Below are 24,794 nucleotides of genomic sequence, written 5' to 3'. Positions count from 1 at the left end.
CTGCTCCGCATGCCTGCCTTAAAAACCAGCCAGCTAAATGGCTCTGCAGTCTTTCAGCAAAAGCCTTAATGACACAGGCATTTCACGGAGGGGTCCGGGGGTGTTTGAGGCTGTTGGTGGCGGAGCCTCCCCTGGGCAGCCGGGGTCCCCCCGTCCATGCTCTCACCGCCACCATCCAGCCCCAAACTGGGACCAGTACCACAGGATGCTCCCAGCTGGCCCCATCCTGCTGCTTGGGGCAGTCATCGCCACACCAGATACACCTCCATATGCCCCAAGTTAAATTTATTTTCCTTTTTTCCCCCCGTTTTTATTTTGGAAGCTACGTTAACCCTTCATTTCCATCCGTTGGCATTGCCCCTTGTAATTACGAGGCTGCCGGTAGCCTTCTCCTGTTGAACTGGTCGTGCTGCTTCCCAGCTGCTTTATTCCTGGCGAATTATGCCGTTTTCGGGCAGCTTCCCTCGATTTTGACTGACTGGCTGCCTAAATTAACTGATAGCACTGCTTGGGCTGCTTTGATCCCGCATTATTTATGGAAATGGTGCTGTGTGGCTCCGTGTGGCTGATTAATGCTGCATGTATTTTTAATGTGCGACTTCTGCTGTTTGATCTGTGCTAAATGATTATTCTCCAATGCGTTCCCGGGTTCGTTTCTGTTGCTCGTGGAAATGCTATCGAAACGGACTGTTTGTTTTGGTGCTTTTTTTTTCCCCCCCCTCCCAGCGGTCCCATCTTGTGCTGGTTTTTAAGCTCTCGTGGCTCCTTTCCCCAAGCACTGCTCTGCCGCCTGCACGTGGCACACTTAAGCTTTATTGCTATTAATTTGAGCATTTCATCGCTCGGAATTGCCTGCTCTGATGTTTCGGGGCCGCCGAGGTGCTGCTGCAGCCCTCTTGGTGCTCAGCACCAGCACCCATCCTGCGACGCCTGATTGAGGCAGAAACCGGCCGGAATGGGGCAGGCACAATGAATGTTTTTGGTAGCCTGTCACAGGACGTCTGGGGCTGGTCTCTATTAACAAAATGGCTTTTAATTGCCAGGGTGGCATCTGCTGGACCCGCAGCTTCCCTCCCTGTGGGGCCAGATGTGGTCATGGCCAGGTTCATCCTGGGGAATGCCACCATGGTGCCGCTGGTGCTGAGCTCGCCCTTCCCATAGGACCTGGGGTGGGAACCAGGAGGTGGCTCCAGGAGCGCCAGCTGGGAGCCGAGGATCCTCATTTCCTTTCCCCGAGGGCAAAGCAGAGGGCGGATGGATGCTTTTTATTTATTTACTCTTTTCCTGCCCTGTCTCCCACCTGCTCGATCCATGGCGAGGGTTTGTCACTGCAGCTTTTCTCGGGGCGCGCTGCGTGCCAGGAGTAGCAGGGCTGCGAGGATGCTCTCCTGCTTTGCATCTTCACTGTGCTTTTCAGGAACGTGCGCTGAAAACCTTTAAAGTGAGGCTTTTTTCCCTCCTGTGAACAGGGCTTTTTGTCGAGATCAGCAAAATATCTATCTTTAGGTAAAAGATTGTTTTTCCGTTTGTGGATTTTTCCACTGAAACCAGTTTAATCTCAACACTTTGTTCCCACCAAGCTTTTCAATGCTTCTTGCTCCATGAAACCTTCAGCGATTTGCTTTCCTCCCTCCCTCTTTCCAAGCAGATATACACAGATATATATTTTTGAAGGCTGAACTTCCTGTGGGATAGAAACTCCCTTTTTCTGCCAGCCGTAACTCTTGCCTTTTGTCACTGGGAACAAAGACAACATTATACACTTCTTTAAAAAACCATCCTTGATGTTCCTCCCTTGCCTCAAAGCAGGGAGGTACCAAGCTGAAGGCAGAGCTGTCTGTGTGGGGATCAGGAGGGAAGCATTGCAGCGAGCAGGATTTTGGGGTAAGATTCCTACAAACGGAGCTCCTGGCTCACAGGACATCTGTGCCATGGGCTGGAGCGTGCTGGCTCCTTTCTGGGCTGGTTGTTGGCTTGTTTGATGTGAACACATCAGATGTCTTTTGGCTGTGGCTGCCCCGGCTCGGAACAGCCACCCCGTCCTGCTCTGCCTTCCTCCTGGGGCCAGATCTTCCCCAGTCCTCAGTGCCTGGGGGGAGGCTTTAGGGGATCTGCCTCACTTTTGAGCGCTGCCCCATCCCCGTTTTGGGGCAGGACTGGGGGTCCCACGGCACCCTGCGTGCTGTCCCCTGCACCGTGTGTCAGGGAGCAGCTGGAGCCAGGTCATGCCAATGACTCCAGCTGGTGATAAAGCACCGTGACGTGGACAGCTCAGTACCTGTTATCGGGGAAAAGCAAACAGAGGCTCCACCTGCCTCCTGCCTTTCTCCCTTCAAGGGCAGGCTGCACGCCCGGCGTGGAGCTCCCTGGAAAATGTTTTATTATTAACGCGCTCCCTTTGGCTCGGCTGCGGTGTTGAGAAATCCACGCTTGACTCCAGATAATGAACGACAAACATTTGTCTGGACTTAACTATTTTGCTCGGAGCATTTTTTTATTTTTTTTTCCTCCTGGAAGTTTGCTGTGAGCTGTCAGCAGCGCGCCTGCTGACGTGAGTTATCGCTGACGCCCTGCCGTTGGGTCTTCCCTTCCCTTCCGTGTCGCGCTTGTTTCATTGCAGGAGAAGCTTTTTGAGCAAGTCCAATTCATTTGAAATGGAAAAGAGTCAAGTGATGGAGCTGTATTTTAAGGGGACATTCAGATGCTGGCTGCCCTGCCGAGCAAGGTGGGATTTGGGTGGGATGGAGCAGGGGAGACCTGCCCCAGCACGCAGCTCAGGTGTCGGGGTGCGCAAAGCAGCGGCTGTCACCCTTTGTGAGCTACAAACCCCTTGAAAAGCTTCTGGAAGAGGTGTGGGTGCTGAGGTTGAGCTTGCAGAGGGGGGAATCAATCCTTTTCTTTCTCTTCTCCACTTTCTGTCCCTTTATGTGGTCCTTCAGCCTCGAAGCAGTGCCCCAAGCTTGCTGAGGTGCGGGGTGTGTGAGCTGGGTGGCTCTTGCCGCAGAGCCAATCCCTCGCAGCACCAGGTAACGCATTTAGGGGTGCATACAGCATTGGCCACACCAAACCAGAGTCTGTCCGTGTTTTGTTCAAACCAGGGGCATTACAGAGCCCCTGCAAATTGGAGGATGGTTGGAAAAGAAGTGTAAATGCCCCTCTTACTGCTGACCCCTGGCTGCAAACCCTGGGGTTAGAGCGTGTTGGACTGGGGCTTGACTCTTATAGTCCAGAACCACATCCATTGCCTTCTGCTGCGATTCCCAGGGTGATGCCATGCAGGGCTCAACTCTGACCCCACGGGGCAGTGGGTTGGGTTTGGGGTCTTTGCTCAGACGTGGCCTTTGCCTGGTGATAAAGCTACAGGATGGCGAGGTGGGGACGAGGATGGAGAGTGGGCATGGTGAGGGCTCCTCGCACTGGGAGCCACGGTGCTGGCATGGGCGTCCTGCTTAGTTTAACTCTTTTTTTTTTACCTATTTAAAGAGGATTTGGGTCTGCTGTTGAACAACGCTCCTGCATGTTGTACTCTTGAAATGGTTGCTTTGGGTGCTCAGGTGGGTACTTTGCAGCTCCCCACATGGCACAGGCTCTGTTGTGAAGGTTTCGTGGACTTGGCTTGGTCACGCTGTTTGGAAGCTCTTTCGTTCTGAGGTTAAATAAATGCAGGCAGGAGCCAGGGCTGGACGTACCGTCAGTGTTGCTAGCAGAACGATGACTGAAGAGAGAAATTAAAAGGCGATCTGCAGCCCTGATGGAAGTCATTAATCTGCTGCAGGGCCCGGGGATTTACAGCGAAGGCGAGCGGGAGGCAGGGGCACATCTCACCCAGCTCGGAGCACTGGAGGCACCCTCGGAGCCCCTGCGGATGGGCTCTGTCCTGGGCACACGGTGGGATTGTATTCTGGCCTCGTGCCATCGCTGCAGCTGGAGGAGAAAAGCTTGGAGGAGAGCTCGGATGCACCCAGGCATCCCCTCCTCCTTGGGGACCCTGGGGCAGAGGTCCTAGAAGACGATGGGGGCTGTCCCACTGCAGATCCCCACCTCTACCTCCACGCGTTGTTTCTGTGGCATGCCCTGGCCCATCTCCGTTCCCTCCTTGAAAGCTTGATGTCTCCTCCTCAGGTTTGCCAGCAGGTTTTGTCTCGTTGCCATATCCTCAATCCAGTTCTGCTGGTGCAGGATGAAAGTGGAGACCGAAGGAGCTCCGAAACGGGGCGCGAGCATCGCCAGATGAGAGCCGGGAGCAAGCACGATGCCAGATCCCATGCCAAGCGCAGTGGGGCCGGCACGAGGCAGAGTTACAAAACACAGGACTGAAAGCTGCCCGGCAGGAGGGCTCCTCTCAGCCCTGCTCAGAGGGCGTTCTCCCTGCGCTGCCCCAGCAGCTCGCAGCGCTTCGTGGCTTGCAGCTGGCAGGAGGCACGGCGACTCCAAACTCGCCCGTGGCGTTGTGTCGTCACGGCCTTGAAACTGAACCCAAACGGCAAAGCCTGCCTGAAACCTGTCGTGGTTACTCATGCCTCGTGCTGTTCCTCTCCCCCGGTGGAGTTTCTGCTGTGGAAATTCCACTGATTGGGCAAAGAGACAAAACACCTCCGTTAGCCTTGGAGCCGAGCTCTCAAGAGCCAGGGCTCGGAGGCTTGGGTCTGTCAGATGGTTTTCTTTGGTCCTCCTTGGCATGGGCGTTAGAGTGAGGGAGAGGAAGGCAGAGACTTTACTGTTTTGCTGTGATGAGTAGAAGCCTGTGTTTATTTACTTGGAGTAGGAAAAAAATAATAATAGAAAAGTGTACGGCAAATGAACCCTCTGCTCTCATAGCTCCACCTGATCTCCAAGCTGAAATGCAACGAGCTGAGAGGAACGGGGGGGACTTCCCTCAGGCTCCGTAAAGAGCCTCTTTATTAACGCTTTCAGAAAGTGTTTATTAACACTGTGGCTAAAAGAAGCCTTTGTTTGAGGATCTGTCCCTTTGCTGCTGCAGTGGAGGAGCTGAAGCTTGAAAGGAACTGCCCTGGGCACCTGCTGGAGATGCTGATGGAAGTTTGCATTCCAGATTTTCTCCACAGGCTTAAGCATAAAATAGCCTGTGGCCCTGCAAAGCCAGTCTGTCCTCTGCCTCCTTTTGGAAAGAAAAAAAAAGGCGTTTTCACACTGATCCGTCGCACGCCTGCGCGGTTACTTCCAGCATCTCTGTTGAGTGCGAGCAGCTTCCAGGGACTCGGGAATCCTCAGGACTCGGGAGAGGAGGAGCTGCTGCACCTGCAAGTGCTGTTGGCAGCTGAGGTCTGGAGGGGAAAGGCTCTCGAGGGCTGCACACCTCGCAGCAGAGCAGGTTGGTTTTAATCCCTTCAGTCCTGCTCTCGGTGCTTATGTCCCCCCGGTTGGATTTGCCCCATTCCTCCCTCACCGCTGGCAGCTCTGGGAAGGTTGGAGCATTCGCTGCAGGAATTCATCCAAAATATCTCTGGCTTTTGAAAACTGGGGAAGGAATCGGGCGAGGGGCAAGAGCAGAGCCTTCCACGCAGGGTCCTGTGCACAAACCCTGACCTGCAGGGGCTGTCAGTGCTGCAGGTGGGTGTATGTACGGGATGGAGCTGGCAGTGAGGGGGAAAGGCAGGTGCTGGGAGCAGTGCCAGCCCTCACACAGCCTGGAGGAGCCTGGCCGGGGTGATGGATGGGGTGATGGATGGGATTTCCACCCGCCTGGCACTTGTGGGCTGTGTTCCTCGCTGCCTCTTCTGCTTTGGGAAAGCTGCTCGCCAGCTTCGTTCTCCAGCTGGTGCCATCCCTACCCCATTGCGCCTTCCCTAGGGACACCCACATGTGCCCCAGTCCCCCAAGGCAGGGAAGGAAGCAGGGTTCTCCTTCCTCGGCTCCTAGCCTGTGTTTTCCTGATGTTTATGCTCACAACAAGGCCCCTAGCCCAGTGTGAGTGCTTGGAAGGGTGGCTCCTGCCTCTCCTTCCCCGGTAGCGGCAGTAAAGCTCTGGTATAAATTAACGCATTCGTTCATTAGCTTCAATTCCCCACAGCGCTGAGCAAAGTTTGTGATTTTAATTACTTTTTGCAAGGATCTGAGCACACAGAGACTTCAACAGATTATTAGAGTTCCTATTATTCATGCAGCTTTTCTTAATCCCTCTCTCTGCTAGGACATGGTGGGTAGGTACTAAAATTGAAGCGTGCTAACAAATTCCCAGCCCTGTCCCATGCGAGCTGGCTGGTCTCCTGCCCGATGGATTTTGCTGACACGATGACCAAGGCTTCCCAAGAGGTGCTGCAGAAGGAGGAGACATGTATGGCCGTGGCGGGGGAGCTTCCAGGGGTGCCACACACAACTCTGGCAGGAGTTTGCCCAAATTATATTTCATCTTCATTGCCTCCAACCTCCCAGTTCGGCTGTGTCACACGCTGGGTGGTAAAAATAAAACCCAGCAACGCTGGGGTTTTTAAACAGAAAGACGGAATATTGATGTGGTTGCAGGCGTTTGTGCAAATATTAGTGGGAGAATATGGCCAGCTAAAGGAAAATGCCAGCAGAAGTATTTCTAAAAGAATTAAAAGGAGCTGATCTCTCTTTAAAGTTGTTGAGGTTTTAATCCCGGAGCATTTATTTGCTCTGTTTGAAGTTGCTGTAGCTGCCATAAATATTTTAGGGCCGTGTTCCTCCTTGCAGGCAGCCTGCTTGCATGTACCGCACGAGGACGCAGAGGGTCTGGCCGTGGGTGGCAGCGCCCCGGGGCACAGGGGCAGCTTGGCACAGCAGCAGCACCGTGTTCGTGGCTGTCTCTGCGTTCGCTGTTGGTTTCTTCTGCCCGTGTCTGCAGGGTTTGGTTCTTCCGTCTCACACCAGTTCCACCCCTGCATGTCTGGCGTCTTTGATGCCCGTTTACTCGGGAGGAGCTGGTGCAACGCTTGCCACGCAGGTTGCTGCCTTGTTCCGCACCAAAAAGGCCGGGAAAACAACAAATTCCTGGGAGCTCGTGCTGCACGGAGGAGCTCTCACCGCCTGCTAGGAAACCAAGAGCCTGTCTGCCTGATTGCCGGTGCAGGAAGGGAATAAAAATAACGAACCCTACGAGACTTTGCCTTGGGTAAGGCCTGAGGCTCACGGCTGTGGTTGGCTGAAGGAAAGGAGCTTGTGGCTGGTGGGACAGGGTGGCCGAGAGCCAGTGGGCAGCAGCACGGGGCCGTGCTGAACGCTCCTGAAATGCAGGGCGAGCGCAGAGGAGCGCTGCTGGAGAGCGCTGCTGGGCACCCAGCGCGCTGGCACCTTGACTTTGTGTTTCCTTCCAAGCGATAAGAGCTGGCTTTAATCTGATTTAATTTTCCTCGACAAATATGTTTAATCTTTTAACGACATTACAAGCGGTGTAGCAGCATTGAGAAATCCTTGTCTTTTCTCCCCTGTTGACCCGCGCAATCCTTTTATGGAACAGCACGAGTGATTCCTGTAAAGCTCTTAACAGCATTACCAGCGGCGTGCCTGGCGGCGGGGCAGGGCTGGAGGGGGCTGTGAATGCCCCGAGCCCGATGAGCACCATAATAAAATGCACACGGAGTAACAGAGGAGTTTTATAGGGATGCATATAAAGTTTTCAGGGGGTACTCAGGGATCCTCCCCCTACCATTCTGGCACTGCGCCGCAGCCCCAAGTGGGGCTAACTGGCAGCTCGCAGCGCTTTAATGCGTGCATTTGGCAGTCGTTTGGTAGCGAGCTGCTGTGTGGAGCGGTGTGAAAGCCAAATGCAGAGCTTGGCCTGAGTTTGAGTTGCTTGAGGTGCCCGTAGAAGGGACAGGAAGGGGTGCAGTGAGGCCGCATGAGGACCAAGTTAGGTAGGGCTGCTCCCTTAGCAGAGCGCAGCTCTAGGTGGAGCTCCCGTTTGCTCCTGTTATGCCACATCTCATGCTGGAGCACTAGGGGGCTGTTACAAGGACAAATTCCCTGTGAAAGAGGCCGTGCTGCTGGAGCAGGATGCGCTGGGGGAGCACCACAGCCACATCCATCCAGTGGGGACAGGGAGGATCCCAAACACCATCAGGGTCACACCAAAGGGAACGGGGCAGGGCACAATCCTGCTCCGCCTGACTGCCCTGCACGTATCCCGTCCTCTTTTGGAGCCGCGTGTATTTTTGGCTCCCAGAATGTCCCCTGACAATGCGTTCCACGGCTTAATTGCAAAGGGAGAGGAAATGGCTTTGGACAGCTTGTTTTAAACCTGCTGCCTGATCCTTTTATTCCTGTGCTGTCAGAAACTGTGCCTGGAGAGGGATTGAGAAAGGGAAATAAGGGAGAGGGGGAGAGAAGGCAGGGCTTGAACTTGGAATGAAGTGCGGGGGACAGAAACCTGTGCTGAATTAACGCTAAAACTGAGACTTCCCAGGGACAGGACAGGATGGGACGGGACGCTGTCACGTGTGGCAAGTCCGTGGTCAAGGAGCAGGAGGTGGGCTCGGTGCTGCTGTAACGCCCGGGGGGTCGGAGCAGTGCAGCACAAGGATCCATCAGTGTATGCCCAGCCTACACCCCTCCGGGCATGCAATCAGGGTGTTTTCAGAGCTGGGCAATAGTTAGCATCCCTGGGACATCATGGTCTGTGCTTCTCTACCAAAAATTGGATTTTGTGTGTCTGCTCCCAGCGAGTAGGTGGCTGTGTTCAGGATTTCAGTTGTTTGAGGATGTCCCCAGCAAATAAGGTTTTATGCAGACATCTTCACGTGTTTCCTGGCGATTCTTCTTTTGCTGTTTGTAAATATTTCAGCCGCTTTTAAATTATTTACTCATGAAGTGGCTTGGCTGGAAGAAGAAATCGCGCTTAAAACACATCCGAAGGCTCAAAGCACTGCAAGTCCGAAGGAATACGAGAAAAGGATTCGGGAAAGGATGTTTGTGCTGCAACGAGCCCTTCAGGACAGCAAGCTGGGGTAGGGTGTTTAACACGTTCAAAATCCTTGCTAAAAGCAGCCCCGGGGCTGGGGTGCAGGGGATGGCTCCAGCGCTGCATTCCTCGCTTGGCATTGCGCTTTGGGGGTGCCCAGGGCATCGCTGGGCTTTGGGGTTTGGAGGATGCCACCCACACGTCAGCCCACGTGCAGCTCCAGCGGGTTCTCCATTGTGTTGGTGCTGCTGAGCGGAACTCGAGGTAATCCTACAGCGATGGCACGCATCCAACGCCATAAAAACAACGACACAGAAATACCTCTTCGCCAGTTTATTAGGAACCTGTGACTTTGGCGTAATAATTATTCAATTCAGGGCTGCAGCTAACGGTAATTGCACGTTAAATCTGGGTCTTACATGCAGCCGTGCCGTGAACAGTGTGCCCATCGCTGCAGCATGCTGGAAACTTGCTCTGTTCGTGCTGGAGACCTGCTCTGTTACTCCCCTGCCTCTGGATCTGGCACTGAACGGTGGAGGTTAAGATGCAGCTCACACAAGGAGCGGCGTTTCCTTTTTCTGCTGCAGGAGTAGCGTGTGGGAAGGATGCACACTTTTATAGTGCCTCTATTCAGGGAGCTCGGAATGTCACTGGGCTGTTAATTAATTAGAGCCTGCCAACACCTTCACGAGCGAAGGTGGTGGTTTTTAGCACTGAGAGCCGAGAGCCTGGAGCTGCTGCATGGGGAAGGAAGGAAGGGAAACCTCCTCGGTGCTTTGCAAACGGAGCTCGGAGCCCTGGAGGTGTGAACATCCCGCGGGTGGGGAAACCAAGGTAGAGTGAGGGCAAACGGCTGCGGCAAGTCAAGGAGAGCTCCGTGCAGGAGCTCAGACCAGAACCACAGCCCTGAGAGGGCTGTGCCCGTGCCTGCTGCTGGTGGCGATGCCCTGTCAAACCCAGGGCCTCCTAGCAAGGCCGAAAATCCCGGCTCGGGGCTGCATCCACCCTTGTTCATCCCTTTTCATTCTGCAAAAGCTCTCGGTAAGGTGTTTTTGAAGGTTACCTTCAAAAGCAAAACGCACGTTTGGCAAAACGGAATAAAGGCTCCAAGTACCTGGCGCTGGCCAGGAGCCAGGGCAGCGCTCCCTAATCTTTTCCTCCAGTCCTCGTCGTCTTTGATGTCTTCCCAGATCTGGAAGGCAGAGGCTCCGTTACCGCTTTCCCTTTCTGGCTGGGGATCGTGCTCACCTCCTCCAAGCTGGCTGCCGTCGGGACAACAAAGTGTCTTTTGAATTAAGCCTGGGGTTTTCATAGTCTGGTACATCATCATGTCAAACCCGACGCTGTGCTCGCCGCTGGGTTTTAATGCTGCTGTCTGCTTCTCCTCTGCTTCCTCACCAAAGGGCATTTAGGGCGCATCGGGGTTGTGTCAGACAGTCACAGCAGAGCGGGTCTTTGTTCTGGGGGGGGGGGGGGGAACAACACGTGATGCTTCTCCCCCGATATGGGCACCATCCCTTCCCAAAAATCCCCTGGGAGGGTTGGGGGATGCAGGGCAACCTTCCTTTGGGGAGATCTCTTTGGTACCAACCCCACAGTGCTGTACCAGGTGCCTGGGTCTGATTATTTTGTAGGTTTCCACGTTTCAGCAGCTGCCAGCAGCAGGAGGAGCTCCCCCACCAGTGTCCCCCCCAGCCTGTCGACAGAAAGCTCTTTTTGCCTCCATTATTTTGGATTACTGCAGCATTTCGCGCCCTCCCAGGGAATGTGGAGCCCGTGCTCTGTGCTGCCATTGAGCTTGGCTGCTGGAAATTAGTCGCCCCCAGGTTTTGACCTGAATTTGTGCAATATTGACCTGCAAAAGAGGAAGAGGGGGGGAAAAAAAGGCACCGTGAAGTTAGCTGGTGTGTTTTTGGAAAGTGGATAGCTCCCCAAGCGTGAGGGACTCTCAGTGTGCAAACAGCCTTGCCAGAGGAAAGAAAATTCATTTTTGTAGCCGGTGCCATTGCCAAGATCAACCCAGAGTCAGTTGCTCTGTGCAGCCAGGCTGTTCGGGTTCACAGCTCCCGGGCCTGTTCCATCCATCTCTGCCTTCACCTCCCGTTGGGCTCCCATAAGTACCAGGGATGTTCCCAAGGAGCTGCTCCACAGCGTGGCGATGGCCGGACCCTCTTTGATGGACACAGTCTTTTGATAAAGGGCTAATGAAAAGCGAGGCTTTTGCCAATATACACAGCTCCTCTTCCCAACTTCTGTTTTTTCCTTCTTTGCCATAGCTGGTTTCCTCTAAAGGTAACGTGCAGCCAAAATCTTCCCCCTCCTGCCCATGTGCTGTGTTCCTTTGTCCCCTCGTGCAGCAAGGTCACAACACCAAGCTCGGAAACCTGCTTCGGCACAGCCCTATCTCAGCTGCAGCACAAAACAAGCTTTGAAAATTTGTTTTGATGTGTTTGACAAACTGCAGAGCAGGTGCCGCGTTGGCTCAAGGCAGGTTTTCGTGGCTCGCTCTGGCTGGGAGAACCCCAAGTGCCCGAATCACTGAGGTTCCACTCGAATAATTGAGACGGGAATTGGGCTCGTTATCTGAAGTGGGTGCTGGAGTGGCTAATGGTGGATCGCGAGGTGTTTGTCCTATTTGCTGGCTTAGATTGAAGAAAATTGAGGTGCAATTTCGCAGGTGTGTAGGCGCAGAATAACTTCCATGGGGATACTCTAGATGTCTTGATGGGGTAACAAAGCTGAATAACTATTTCTGTGATTCGTGTTGGAGGAAAACAAACAGTCGAGGCACGGTGTGGTATTAAGCAGCAAGTCTGGCTGGCTGCTGCTCAGGGAGGTCCTGGTACTTTTAGGAGAAGGGGATTGTTATTTCTTGAAAAGTCTACCTGTAATTCATGGGCTTCATAGAAAACTGCCCTATAACCTGCTGCCAGTAAAGGACAGCAACAGCCATCAGGGAAACTTCTACAGTACTTCTGCATGTGGGAGACCCTGTGGGTTGTGTTTCCAAAAGCACTTTGAGGGCTTCACTGTGGTCAAATTTTAGCAGGCCACTTACAGATTAATACATGAATCTTCATGCAGTCCCCAAGTTTTAAATGCGGTTCAGTGCAGGCACCTGCTGAAAAGCTGTCCGCCTGGGAAGCCATTCCCAGTCCCCAAAACTGTGTGTGGTGTAAGTGTTGGATGACCTTAAATCCTCATGCTGATGTGGAGCAGTAGTCTTGGGCCTTCTTGGAGTGATTTGAGCTTTGTTTTGGTCTGATTTTCTTGGGCCGGGGGCCTAGCCTCTCCCCTCTGTGCAGTGCCCCGAATATGGCTCTTCTCAGGCAATAACAAACAGCAACGCTTGCGTAAAGTCCCTGATGCTTTATGTGCTACTTCAGAAAATAATCCTCGTTTATAATTCACACTTGGCAGCGAAAGCCTTTAAATTATTAAGGCACCAAATATTTTGCAATGAAGAAGCGGAGAGAAAGCTCATGTCAGAAACAAATTGCCGGGGAGGTTGTTCTCTTTGGTGTGTTGGGTACTTTAAAATATTATGAGAAATGCTGTGCGGGGGGGCTGGAAAGGCACCACTTGCTAAAAAGATTTTTGTTTGGGTGTGTGGTCTCCACAGCCCTGTGAACGAGTGTCCCCAAAGCTTGTGGTGGGGCTGATGGTGGCCGTTGTGTGGTGGGCAGGGCGGTAGCTGCGGGTCAGGAGGGTCAGGAGGTGGAAGATGTTCAGCCCCAAGCACATGGAGCTCAAATCCCTCTGGCCTTGAGGGGATTTTGTTTTGTTTCTCAGTGAGCAGTGGTCGTAGTTAGTGCATCGTGTAGGTATGCCCTGTATGTCCTTGTCATAAAGACATCCTGTTGGTAAACCTGAGGTGTTTCAGTGCTCTGAAATGCAGGATCTTGTAATTAGGGGGTTTGCCGCCTGTTGCTAATTTCCAGGGAATGGCTGAGGTTGGAAGGGACCTCTGGAGGTCCTGTGGCCCAGGACCCTGCTCAGGCAGGGCTGCCGAGAGCAGGTTGCACAGGATCGGGGCAATTATTTCATCCTCATGTTACAACACCAAGCGTTGGCCAGCTCCTGGAGCTGTGTAACCAGACAACAACGACTGTCATTATATAAATATATATTTATTATAACGTGTACGATATGTACATGAAGGTGATGAAGGGACTGGAAGGCATGATGTCTGAGGAGCGCCTGAGGTGACGTGGTTTGTTCAGCCCAGAGGAGAGGAGGCTGAGGGGAGGCCTCATGGCGGCCTGCAGCTCCCTCACGAGGGGAGGCCTCATGGCGGCCTGCAGCTCCCTCACGAGGGGAGCGGAGGGGCAGGTGCTGAGCTCTGCTCTCTGGGGACAGCGACAGGACCTGAGGGAACGGTATGGAGCTGGGACAGGGGAGGGTCAGGCTGGGGGTTTGGGTCAGGTTCTGCACCCAGAGGTGCTCGGGCACTGGGACAGGCTCCCCAGGGATGTGGTCACAGCCCTGAGCCTGCTGGAGTTCAAGAAGCGTTTGGACATTGCCCTCAAATTTAGGGGCTGATTTTGGGGTGGTTCTGTGTGGAGCCAGAAGAGCTGGACTCTGATCCCTGTGGGTCCCGTCCAACTCAGGTTACTCCATGCTTCTCTGTGTATATCCATGTACTAAAGCAGCTATACCCATCCCCTGGGTACAACCCAAGCCCCGTGTGCCCCCAGCGCGCTGACTTCAGCCTCTCTTTCCCTCTTTCAGGACAGCCATGCAACTGCAGCGCCGTGGGGAGCGTCGATGGGGGCTCCTGCCAGGGCACGCCAGGACCCTGCGTCTGCCTGGAGGGCTACACGGGGCCGCGCTGCGAGAGCTGTGCCCAGGGCTTCCACCCCGACCCCAGCCGGCAGCGGTGCCTGCCCTGCGGCTGCAGCCCCGCCGGTGCCATCGGACCCAGCTGCGATGAGTAAGTAGCTGAGCATCCCTGCTCCGGGCTGCTGCGGGGATCTGGGGGTGGTTTTTTGGGGGGGATTTGGGATGCCGAGCAGGCAAGAATGGATGGTGTCATCTGGTTGTAGTATATATATAAAAAAAAAAAGAAGCAGGAAGGAAGTTAGCTTCACAAAAATTGATGAAGCGTGTTCTTCCTCTCTTTCAAGAGCTGGATTATAAAAATATCCGTAGCTATGGCAAAAGCCCTGGCAGTCTACAGATGAGCCGAGGCACCATTTGGCCCTGAGTGTCAGCAGGACCTCTTCTCTTTCACCGCATGCATCCCACAGCCCCTGCTGCCTTCACAGCGGCCACCCGGAGGGATGCGGAGGCTGGGCTGGCACGGGAGGCTCTGGGGAAGCTTTTTTCTGAAGGGAGATCGGTTGCAGCAGGGGCAGGCGCTGCGATCTGCCTTCGCTGAGTGTTGTGAAAGAAGCGTTGGCTCCCGCCCTGCCCGGCGTTTAACCCAGCCTCGTCCGCGCCTTCTCTGCGTCAAGAAAGCTGCCGCAGATGCTCCTGAGCTGTCGTGTAATGAACATGTTCCTCTGCCGTGAGCTTCTGCTGCGCTGGCATCGGTCCTGTTGTCTTCTGGGGTTTGGTCTGGGCTCCCTGCGTGCTCAACACCTGCACGTTGCTGCCAAGGCTGGTGCTGAGTCAGAACCGCAATGTTCTGCAGGGGCATGCAGTTTGCAATAACTTCATGCGTTGTTTTTTTTTTTTTTCCGAGCACCCAAGCCCTGTGTTGATGGCCCTCCTTTTTCTTTCAATGCTGCGTTTCTCTGGTGGCACGAGCTGTGAAAAGTCAGAACGTAAAAGCAGTGCTGCTGTTGGCTGCAGTGACCTTACTGAAAAACGGACTCTTGGGGGTGGAAAGAGTTTTCCACTTGCTTTTTTAGCAGTAGGAAAATACTCTTGGAGGAATCGGAGTTTGTCATGGAGTAGGAAACGAGCTTGGTGGGACCTGATGGAAAGGCAAATTGGGCAAGACAGCAGATTGGGGAAATCTCATCCGGGAGAGGCAGGAGCCCAGGGGCAGGGAGTGTTTCCATCCCGATCTGCGTCAGCGGGTGCCGTCCGCCCACGCCAGCGGGAAGCGCCCCAGGAGCTGCGGGTGGGCTGCTCTGAGGTGTCAAGGACAAGGATCTGGTGCACGTGGTGAGCCCTCGTGCCCTGTCCCAACACAAGAAGGCCCCAAAGTGGCAGAGAATGTCCCTAGCTCCTCCTATTCTTGCTGTATTGTTTTGTAGCCTTGAGGAACGTGGGGAGATGGATCCTCAGGTGTTTAGAAGAGGGGCAAAACTGGGAGAAAGTCTTGGGCAGGAGGAGAGAGGAGGACTGATGGTGGTATAGATTGCTCTGTGTTTCTCCTCCGTGAGGTTGGCCACAGGCTGAAATGACCTCTAGATATTTAAAGAGAGGAGAACTGGGTCAGCTGTCTGTGCTGCAGGGCTGGGGCGCTGCCCGCTGTGCCCACACTAAGTCATCAGTGCTCTTGTTCCCACAGCAGTAGGCACTGGTGACAGCCACAGCAAAAAACAAGTTTAAAACAATAAAACAAAGTCAAGAATTAAAGAAATAAGGAGACAGGCATCCAGGAGAGGGGCTTGGGAGAGCAGAGCAGATGCTGGGGACCGGGTGCGGTGATCTGCAGCACGAGGAGCGCACGGGGCAGCCCCTGCTCGGGATGGGGCACGCCAGCATGGCGCAGCGCCAGCAGCCAGCTCCTGCTTTGTTGATTTAAAAACAAAAAATCCTGACAGCTGTTCGCTTTTTTTTTGTTGTTATTATAATATTTTAAAGTGCCAGCCAAACATTACCTTGCACAAGTTAATTCCTGCACGCTGGCTTAAGAAAAAAGTGCCTGCTCTTCAGAAGAGTCGTGGGGAGAAGCAGCAGCAGCATGCTGGGCTGCGAGCAGCTCCGCCAGTGGCTGATTTCAGGGGCAGCCTGCCCGAAGGCTGAGCGCTCGGGGCACACAAAACATGCCCGATACGTCTCAGCCGGCTCGCTCAGGCTTGTGCAAAAGCGCCTTTTAAAGCACCACCATATGATGGTTATTATTATGATTTCCAGGCATGCTCTATCCTTGTGCCATCTGGCCAGCCAGATACACTGTTTATTAACTAGACCGCAAATGCAGACCATCAAATAAAAAAAAATAAATAAAAAAGAAATCGCTTTCCTGAGGCAGATCGTTGACTTTGGGAGTGAACATTGACCTGACACGCTGTCTCTGTGAATGGGCTCCAGAGCCACTAATCGAAGGTTGTGTTTTTTTTTTTTTTTAAATTGATTTATTTATAATTTTTATTTGCTTCTCTGGGAGTCCCCCCTGGGAGGCGGAGGCTTTCTGTGCCTGTGAGTCAGCCGCGTTGGGTGGCTGCTCTCGCCCTGCGGCGTGGAGCCTGGCCTGGTGCCGTGCGGGGCTGACGCATCCTGCAGAGCAGGAGCGAGCTGTCCCCGCTGCCATGGTGCCTGGGCTCCTCGCACAAAGCCTGTTGCGCTGGGCTGGATGCTGTGCGGGTGCTCGCTGGAGGTATCCATGGCCTGGGAGTGTTCAGAGCCTGCAGGAAAGGAGAAGAAAAGCTGAAGTTTCAGGATCATGGAGCAGGAAAGTGAGGACAAGCATGGGTTGAGCACCAGAGGTTGTCCGAGCATCAGGACCAAAGCCCTGGCTGGGGGCAGGTGGTGATATCAGATGTCTTGTGGTGGCTCGGTGGGAAGTTTCTTCCTGCCACCAAGCAGCGATCCCACAGCACACGACGAGCTGCACGGGCACAACTATTTCAGTCTGTGTTGAAATAGTTTTCCTGTGCAGACCTGTCCTCTGCCTGGCTTAATTAACGAAGCGGGATTATGTGTAACACCAAGCCTGCAAGAGGATGTCAAATGACTTTGCATTTTCTCCCTCTGTAGCAGCACCAGCCAGCCCCATGCCGGATTGCAGACGGGGCAGGGCCACCCCAAAAGCATCCCAGTGCCTCCCTGCACCCCATGGCAGGGAGGAGCAGTGGCGTTGCCCTCATTCACCTCCTACCAGGCATTTCTTCAAGGCTTTTGTAGCACAGGACATAGGACTTGGCTTTTCTTCCTGGGGGCACGTGGGCAAGCATCCCTATGCAGCTGCTCTTGCGCCCCGCGTTTTGGGATGTGATAATGGAGAAGGTGCTGTGAGGTGGTGCTGGCCTGCAGAAGGGCTCAGGGCTCCATTTCCCATTGCTATTTCCCTTCTCTATGAACCTGCTTCTTATTTATGTTCAGAGATGTTGCTGGCTGATGCGAGAGGGGAGAAAATCGCTTGGTGAGGCTTTGGGGTCTTGGGAATTTCTTGTGTGGTTACGGTTAGTTTCTCTCCATCGCAGGGGAGGCGATGTGATGCGCCTCATCCTCTGCTGCAGCACTGCCCGTGCTGCTCAGCACCGGGAGCTGAGGCTGCCGTGGGCTGGGTAAGGATTGTTGGTGGTTTGGCTAATGTGGGCTAACCGTCCAACTCGCGCTAGCATTGCCACTTCCCTTCAAAAATAAAAAAAAAACTCTAAATGAGATGTGTGTAATGTACGATTGCTGTCCCTAATGAAAAGTTAAAAGGGGGTAGGTGTATGTCAAAATGGACTTTTGCAAATTTAACAAGTTGCTGCATCAGCCCGTGCCTCAGTTTCCCCACGAGCAGACGGGTGATGGGAAGCAGAAGCTGCGACGTGCTGCCTGGAGCTGACAGCAGCTTTGCTTCGTGCCCTGAGCTGAAACAGGCTGCTCCTCTGCCAGCTGAGCAGCCGCTCCTCGCAGCTCTGTGGCGTGGGGTCCGGCTTCAGCCTCGCTTCGTGCCGCAGGCTGGGAGTGAGGCATGTTTGAGGAGCTGCTGCTGCTCGCTTCCGTTCTAAAAAGAAAGCCAAAAAAAAAGATAATGCATGCATATAAATGCCAAAGCGTTAATTCAGAGATGTTTTGCCCCCTCGAGGGGATCTGCTGCTTTGTGTTCCTATTAAAAAGAATTAAAGCGGCGCGTCCCCGAGAGCATTTGTACATGGCTGTGCCCTGGAGCTGCGAGGCTGCAAGGGGGGCGCCGGTGGCGGGGCAGCATCCGTCCCTCTGTGCCTTCTTTGTGCTGCGCTGCTGACCCTCACTCACACGGATCTGTGAGAGCGTTGCTGAGGGGAGCAGGGTCAGCAGCACCGCACAATGCCCTCTGTGAGGGGCTTTGAATGAGGGCTGGGGGCTCTGGGGGAGCTGGGCAGGGAGAGCGGCTCACTGGGCTTGCAGAGGTGTTTGGATGTGGGAAGATGCAACGGAATCACAGGGGAAAAGGGAACAGGGAGCATTACTGATCCTGCTGGCGTTGGGAAGGTCGTGGGCTGGACCCAGTGTGGGCAGCGTGCGGCGTGAAGCCACCTGGTGTGGGACCTGGGGGGGTTGTTTGACTGAAATGCAGAACCACCGAAATCCAAGGTTTTTGTGGAGCTTCCCTAGCCTGGGCAGGAAGGGGGCAGGCACACAGGGTTACCTGAGGGAAGGCAGTGGAGTTTTCATTTTGCATAAAGAGAATTCTCATTTTATGCCCTTCGTGTTGTCACTCTTGGAAATATCTTTTTTTGTTTGTTTATTTCTTTGGGGGTGGGAGATGTGGCTCCACACTGCTGTACCTGCCCCATAGACCACACCGGGCACTGCTCCCTTCAGAGACCGGGCCCTGGAACCCCAACTTCCCAAGGACTTCTGAAAAACCATCCCCATAAAAGCACATTTCCCCCTGTTCCAGAAAGACTGGGCTCTCTTTTATAGATCGCCTGAGCACAAGTGGTGGCTCATTATCTCCGAGCAATGCCTCGTCAGCAGCCCTCTGCCAAGAACAGATTTTTTTCGTAGCGGAAATTGTTACGTGTGGACGTCATAAATGCAGAGTACCCGGGCAGAGCATATTTTCCTGCATACTTTAATTGTCTAAATATCTCTTCTATTACAGACTCTCGTATCCTTTGCGTCTGCTTTAACTCTCCTCCTCTCTTCCCCCCCAGGCAGGTAAATATTGTACCTGCACCCATTTTTATCAGGCTGCAGACGGGAGAGGGAAACGGCTGAGCGATCGGGCACAGCGGCAGTGAGCGGCAGGCTGTTATCATCTCCCCTGCAGTAATTGGGGCTTCTCAGAAATCCTGGTATTTTGCTGATTTTCCAACAGGCTTCGCCGTTCCTCTCTTGCCTCTTGCAGACTTGCTGCTCTGGTCAGCATTGACTGCCCTCAAAAACAAAATACCGGCACGGCTTTACAAGCTCTGGTGCCTGAATTCTGGATTTGGGGAGGTGGTGCCCAGCCTGATTTCGGGCCACGCTTGTTGCTCGTGCCTTTTCCTATCCCATGCAGGGAGGTGTCAGTAGAGGTCTAGAGGATGGAGGGGCTCCGCTGTGCAAAACCAGTGTGCCCAGTGGAGACCAGCCCCTTCTCCCTGCCTTCCCCACTGGTGTGTCCTCCTCTGTGCCAGGTTGTCTGCCCCATGGCCGTATTGCCCTCATCTCCAGGGGATGCTCTGCACCCTATGGGGCCGGGATTTTGCACTTTGCCAGGCTTTCACTGCTCCTCCATAGGGGACCCCATCCAACCTCGCTCTCCGGGGCCATCGTGGTCTCCCCATTGCCACCAGGTCCCCGCGGGTGGTGCCGGGGGCACTGGGGCAGGAGATGCCCGGCTTTCCCGTGACGCAGAGTGTCCCCGACAGAGGGGGGAGGCGGCGGCGGCTGGACAAGGTGTCCCTTTGACATTTACAGAGCGGCCTTTCAGAGCTGTGAAGGGTCCCCGCTCTGTCGAGGGCGGCCATATAAACAGATGCCGTCCCCCGGCACAAAGCGAGGAATGCGGCGCACAATGGCCCAATGTTCGGCGCGATAAAGCCCCGCTTCTTCTGCCCGCCACAAAGGCGGCTCAGAGCTGGGCGCGGGGCTCGCTGCCTGCGGTAACGCTTCCACGAAAGCGTTTGGGCTTCCAGCAGCGGTGCGGGGAGCCGAGGGAGCGGGGAGGAGAAACCCGACCGTGTGCTGTTACGGGGCTTTTCCTGCTCGCCGCTTCACCACGTGTGAATATTCAAATGAATGGGCCGCAAGGAAAACCAGCGCCTTCGTTAGGATGGTTCTCGGTTTGCTTAGGGCAGGTGTTAATGGCCTGGGCTTTCCCTGGACGTGTCGTTTGCAGGTGGTGAGGAGGACACAGGAGGACTCAGCCCCGGTGCTGCCAGGCACCGTGGAGAACCAGCACAAAAGGAGCCGCACTCGCTGGAGGAACGCGCCGCGTTTGGCAACATCTCTTCTCAATCCTCATCTCTCGCAGCATCCTTTTGTCTCGTCCCATCAAAGTGTGACAAAGCCTTCGCGCGAGGGTTGGCGTACAGATGCTCGTGGCATTTTTCCTCATTCATACGTTTCGCTGGCAATTGTGTGCGTTACGGGCACACCTCGGCCGGGCTGGGAGGAATGATGCGCCCCTCTTACAGGAGGTTTGCGCTCACCGTGGATGCAGCAGCGGCTGGCAGGGGACAGGCAGGTGAAGCTGGGGACACCGCGGGGCTCAGGGCATGCCATTGCCCTGCCCTGAGGTTTTGGGGCTCGCCAGCTCAGGGGGATGCTCCTGACCAGCAGCGTGGTGCTGGGTGGTGCTGTGCCATGGTGCTGGGTGTGCCTTGTGCTCCGGAGTGAAGCAGAAAGGTGGGAAATGTCTCTGGCAGAGCTTTCCTTCCGAGCCGTGGGAGTTTTTGCGTGGCCCATCCACACAGCGTGTCCCGATTGAGGCCCGTGGGAGCTCCCTCCTTCTCTTAATCTGCTCCAAAATCATGCCAGTCTTGAAAATTAAAGTAAAAACCACTAAAAAAGGCACAAAAGCTCCGTGCTGAGCTCCACACTTTGGTCTGCTTGACTTGGTCCAGGAGCTCCTGGGCTCTCAATGGCAGCTGGGCATCCACATTTAGCTGGCAGCTGGGAAAACATTCAGGGTGAATTTCTCCCTTCCCTCACCCTTGGAAGAACAAACAGGAGAAGAAAATAAACCATTAGAGCTCGCAAAGGGTTTCTGTTACACCATTAAGCCGTGCACAGCGTGCCTGCGGCCAGCCCTGAAGCTGTGCTCCTGTCTCCCCGTTCACTGTCCCCTCGCTTAGGGCCATGCACAGCTGCACATGGTGATCTGTCGCAGGCTGCAGATATTGTAAGGCTTTTATTTTCTTGCTACAAGGCCCTGGGTTCCCCCGCTGCCCGGTGATTCCAGGCGCAGCCCGTCCCGGCCGTGTGTCCGTCCCTGGCCATCGGTCCTGGCTGGAAGCGAGCTGGGTGATGCTCTGCGCCGTCGGGCCAGGCAGGATTTCGGAGGTGTTGCCTTGCAGTCTTCCCAGCTGGCTTCATTGGAGTTAATCATCATCTGAAATCGAGTTGAGCAATTGATGTTGCTGCATCAAAACGTTTCGTTCCCTTCCCCCTCCTTCCCCCCACCTCCCCCAAAAAAGAAATTCCTGGCTTAGGCTCAAACTCCAGCTCAGTTCTCGCTGTGCGAGTGTTACACTGTGGCTCTTTTCTTTCAAGTTTCTGGATTTTTTATGGGCACAATCGGTCTGTTAACAGGACTTTTTTGTGGTCGCAATGCATTTATATCATTGACCTTTGCTTTAAAAAGTGTCTGACAGCCTTTACTGGGCTGGAGCTATGAAAAGGAGTGTTGTAAGCGGGCTTTATTCTATAGGAGCAATGACCACAGGCAAAGCTTTATATTTGCTGAGTGATTTAATTCTTGCACATGCAGAACCTGGCTCTGGGCCACATGTAACATGTTGAGAAAGGGGCTGCTTGAGAGGCATTAAAACCAAACTTTCCAAAACCGTTTTTTTTTAAAAAATAGCTTTCTTTCCTGTTATTTTTAAGCTAACGAGTGAAACCAAGGGACGCTGCCCCCAAAATGCTGCAGGGAGCTCCAGCAGAGCCATCGGGGAAGGAAACCTTTCCAAAATGACGTGGGAGGCTGCCAGCCGGAGGAACAGGAGAGGGCCACTGAAATAAAGGCCTGAAGGAGGGACAGGAGGGAATGAAACGGGGCACCCAGCCCCCTGGGGAAATCCCCCATTGGTTGTTTTTCCCTTCTTGGCTCTGCCCGTCCCCTGCCTGCTTACAGGAATATCTGCCCAGTAGTGGTCAGAAGCAAATAAAAACAGACTGCTTTTTGTTTGCTCTTGTTTTAAACACTGCGGCAGCGTTCGGATTAATGTCGGGTCTTGTGAAAAGCTTTTTAAAAGTCAGGCAGCCTGAGCTGCTCAACAGCATCCCTTTGAATTCTGCATCTGCCTGCTGCAGTCCCAGATAATGGGCTGGAGAGCAAGGAAACACCGCGCTTCTTTTTCTTGTAACCGGCCCATTAAATGGGCCTGAAATCTCGTGTTCTGAAAGTGTTTAATTGTGCGGCCTCTTGGGCTGCCTGCGGTATTTTGGTGTGCCTTTGAGCATCTCCTCTTCCTTCGGCAAGTAAACGAGCGGCAGAAATACTCAATTATGGTAATTCCTCACAGAAGCAGCGTCTTCCCCAAACATCGCAGCCTCCTGCCTTTTAATTAAAAGCACCGCATCCACAGTGCGTCAGGCCTTTTAAAGCCTCGGCCTCGATTAGTTTTAATCAACACGTTTTTTTTTTTTTTTTCCAGGGGCTTTCAGAAGCAAATGGTGCGTTGCTCGCCCTTCCCCAGGAGGAGCGAGGGAGAACAATGGCTTATCGATGTGCAGGCACGATGAGCCCTGAAATGCGGAGTTGTAGAAGGGGGTGAGGAGGGTTGAGAGGAGAGGAGAGGACAGGACAGGACAGGACAGGACAGGAGGGTGCATCCTTCTGGTGCCCAGGGATGCTCCATGGTGGTACCCACACTGAGCTGCTGCTGTGGATGACCCCGTCTCCTGCAGGGGACCAAATCGCATGTGTTTAGTTTTTTTTTATTGTGGTTTCCCTGTGCACGCAGGGCTGGGTTTGCCCCAGGTCTGTTGGAGATGTGGTGAGGGATTTCTGTGCCCCGCTCGAGTGGTGGCAGCTCCTGGGGGTGCAGGAGGGAAGGGCTGCAGCTGACAGTCACTGTGCCACGGGGCTGACGGGGCCTTTTATGTGATTTCTCAGTGATTTAGGCCTAAATGCTGCTGGCGTGTAAAGTTCCTTATGAAAGCAATAGGTTAGAAGCCTCTATGTGGAGAGACTGGCAAGGAAAGCCAAGGGAACGGGGGTAGCCCTTGCCTTGTATACCCTCCTGGTGCTCCATCACAGCAACCAAGGTTAATGTGCTCGGTTTTAACGGTGCCGCGCTCTGCACGGACTCGTGCCCGAGGAAGCAGGTTGTGGTGAGCTGTGGGGGACACCTCGGGGGGGCCCCTTTTGTGGTCCTCCCCTAGCTCCTGCCGGGCAGAGGCCTCCTGAGCAGAGGGGTTTGCCTGGCTGGAAGCGGTGAATGGGATCCCCAAGTGCAGGTGGGTGACATCTGCCTGGGACGAAACACGAGCGGGGACACCTGAGGACACCGTGTGGGTTCATGGCCATTGGGGCATCCGAGTGTCTGCAGGAGCTGGGACCGGAGGCTCTCGGAGCTCCTGGTTGATGGTTTTGGTCCGAGGCTTCCCAGGGGGCCCGATGGTTCCCGGTGCCCTGCTGGAGGCGTTGTAAGGGCGACTGGTTTTGCCGGAGCGTTCCAGACACCGGCCGTGGCTTTGCACGCGGGATGCCTCTCAGCACGCCCCGTTTCACAGCTTGTTTCTCTCCGCAGCGATGGGAAATGCCAGTGCAAGGTTGGCGTGACGGACCTCAAGTGTGACCGGTGCAGTGACGGCTACTACAGGCTCAACGAAACCACCTGCGAGCCCTGCCAGTGCAACAACCACTCCACAGCCTGCGACCGTGTAACAGGTAACACACAAGCAGCCCTCCCCCTGTCACCACAGGGCTGGGCCTCTCTGTCTCCGTTTTTTCATACTTCTATTCAGCAGACCTGCACTCCCACCCTGTTACCCTGTGTCTTTGTGCTTTGGGCACTCCGGGTGTTCACCGTAAACCTGGAATTAAGGTGCAGGGCAAGGCTGGAGCGAGTCCTCTTCTCCATAAAGGCTGCGGTATTTACTCCAGGCTGCAGTGCAGAGCCTTCCTCCTGCAGCCTCTATCGGAAATCAGTGTTCCATTGTTCTCCTACACAAACACCCAACGCAGGCTTTTAAGGAGCTTTTGTTTAACTGCTGTTTACCTGGAAACATATACTGTACTGGCAGTGACGTCAGGTGACTATTATTGCCTCAGACAACATAATTAGTGCTGGAAAATACTGGCAGCACCTAATTAACATTGCTCACTTCTTATGGGTTTGCCCTGTTCATTTTCCACGATCATTTCTTTGGTTGTCTCTCACTCAAATGGATGTTGGAGTGCAAATATCGAGGCACCTGTGCTTGAAGAGCTTACGGGAAGACAGGGGGAAAAAAAACAAATTGCTTTCCCATCCCCGCTGGAAGGAGAAGTCCCAGAGGAGCAGCGCTGTGCGACTGCCTGCGCAGCCCCTGCTTAGCAACAAAACTCACCCTGCAAAACTCCAATTCTCATCAGAACTTCCAGGAGGGAAAGCAATTCTGTAATATTTACCCAGGAGCTCAGAAAGGGGCAGTCATTTCAGAAATGCTGCAGCGGGTTTTTTTTGGTAGCTGGCAGAGAGACAGAGCTCGTCAAATATGGTATTTTGGGCAATTTTGGCACCGATGTTTGTTCCCTTGTGGCCTGTGTGTTTGCAGCACAGGGACAGGCAGCCACAGGGCCGGCTGTGCCCAGGAAGCGCCCTGGTCCTGCTCAGCAGAGATGTTTTTGTGGTCGTGGGGGCTGCGCTCCTCGAGGATGAATTGGTGCATTCATTCCTTACTGAATTTTGAGTACATGCTTCTGTCCTGCTCATACTGCAGGATACAAGTTGGACCTAAAGCT

At 54.0% G+C, this 24,794-nt stretch overlaps 1 protein-coding gene across 1 annotated transcript in view; it reads left to right on the top strand.

Moving 5' to 3' along the window:
- Positions 1–24,794, top strand: part of MEGF9 (multiple EGF like domains 9) — a 41,963-nt gene that overhangs the window by 5,498 nt on the left and 11,671 nt on the right. The window contains exons 2-3 of the mRNA XM_068656763.1: positions 13,610–13,811; positions 23,599–23,738. Of these exons, the coding sequence (XP_068512864.1) occupies positions 13,610–13,811; positions 23,599–23,738 (342 nt within the window). The remainder of the gene's footprint in view (positions 1–13,609; positions 13,812–23,598; positions 23,739–24,794) is intronic.

Source organism: Anas acuta, chromosome 20, assembly GCF_963932015.1.
Source record: "Anas acuta chromosome 20, bAnaAcu1.1, whole genome shotgun sequence".
Taxonomy (NCBI): Eukaryota; Metazoa; Chordata; class Aves; order Anseriformes; family Anatidae; genus Anas; species Anas acuta.
Note: the sequence above shows the minus strand (reverse complement) of the source record. Positions and strands in the feature narration are given on the sequence as shown.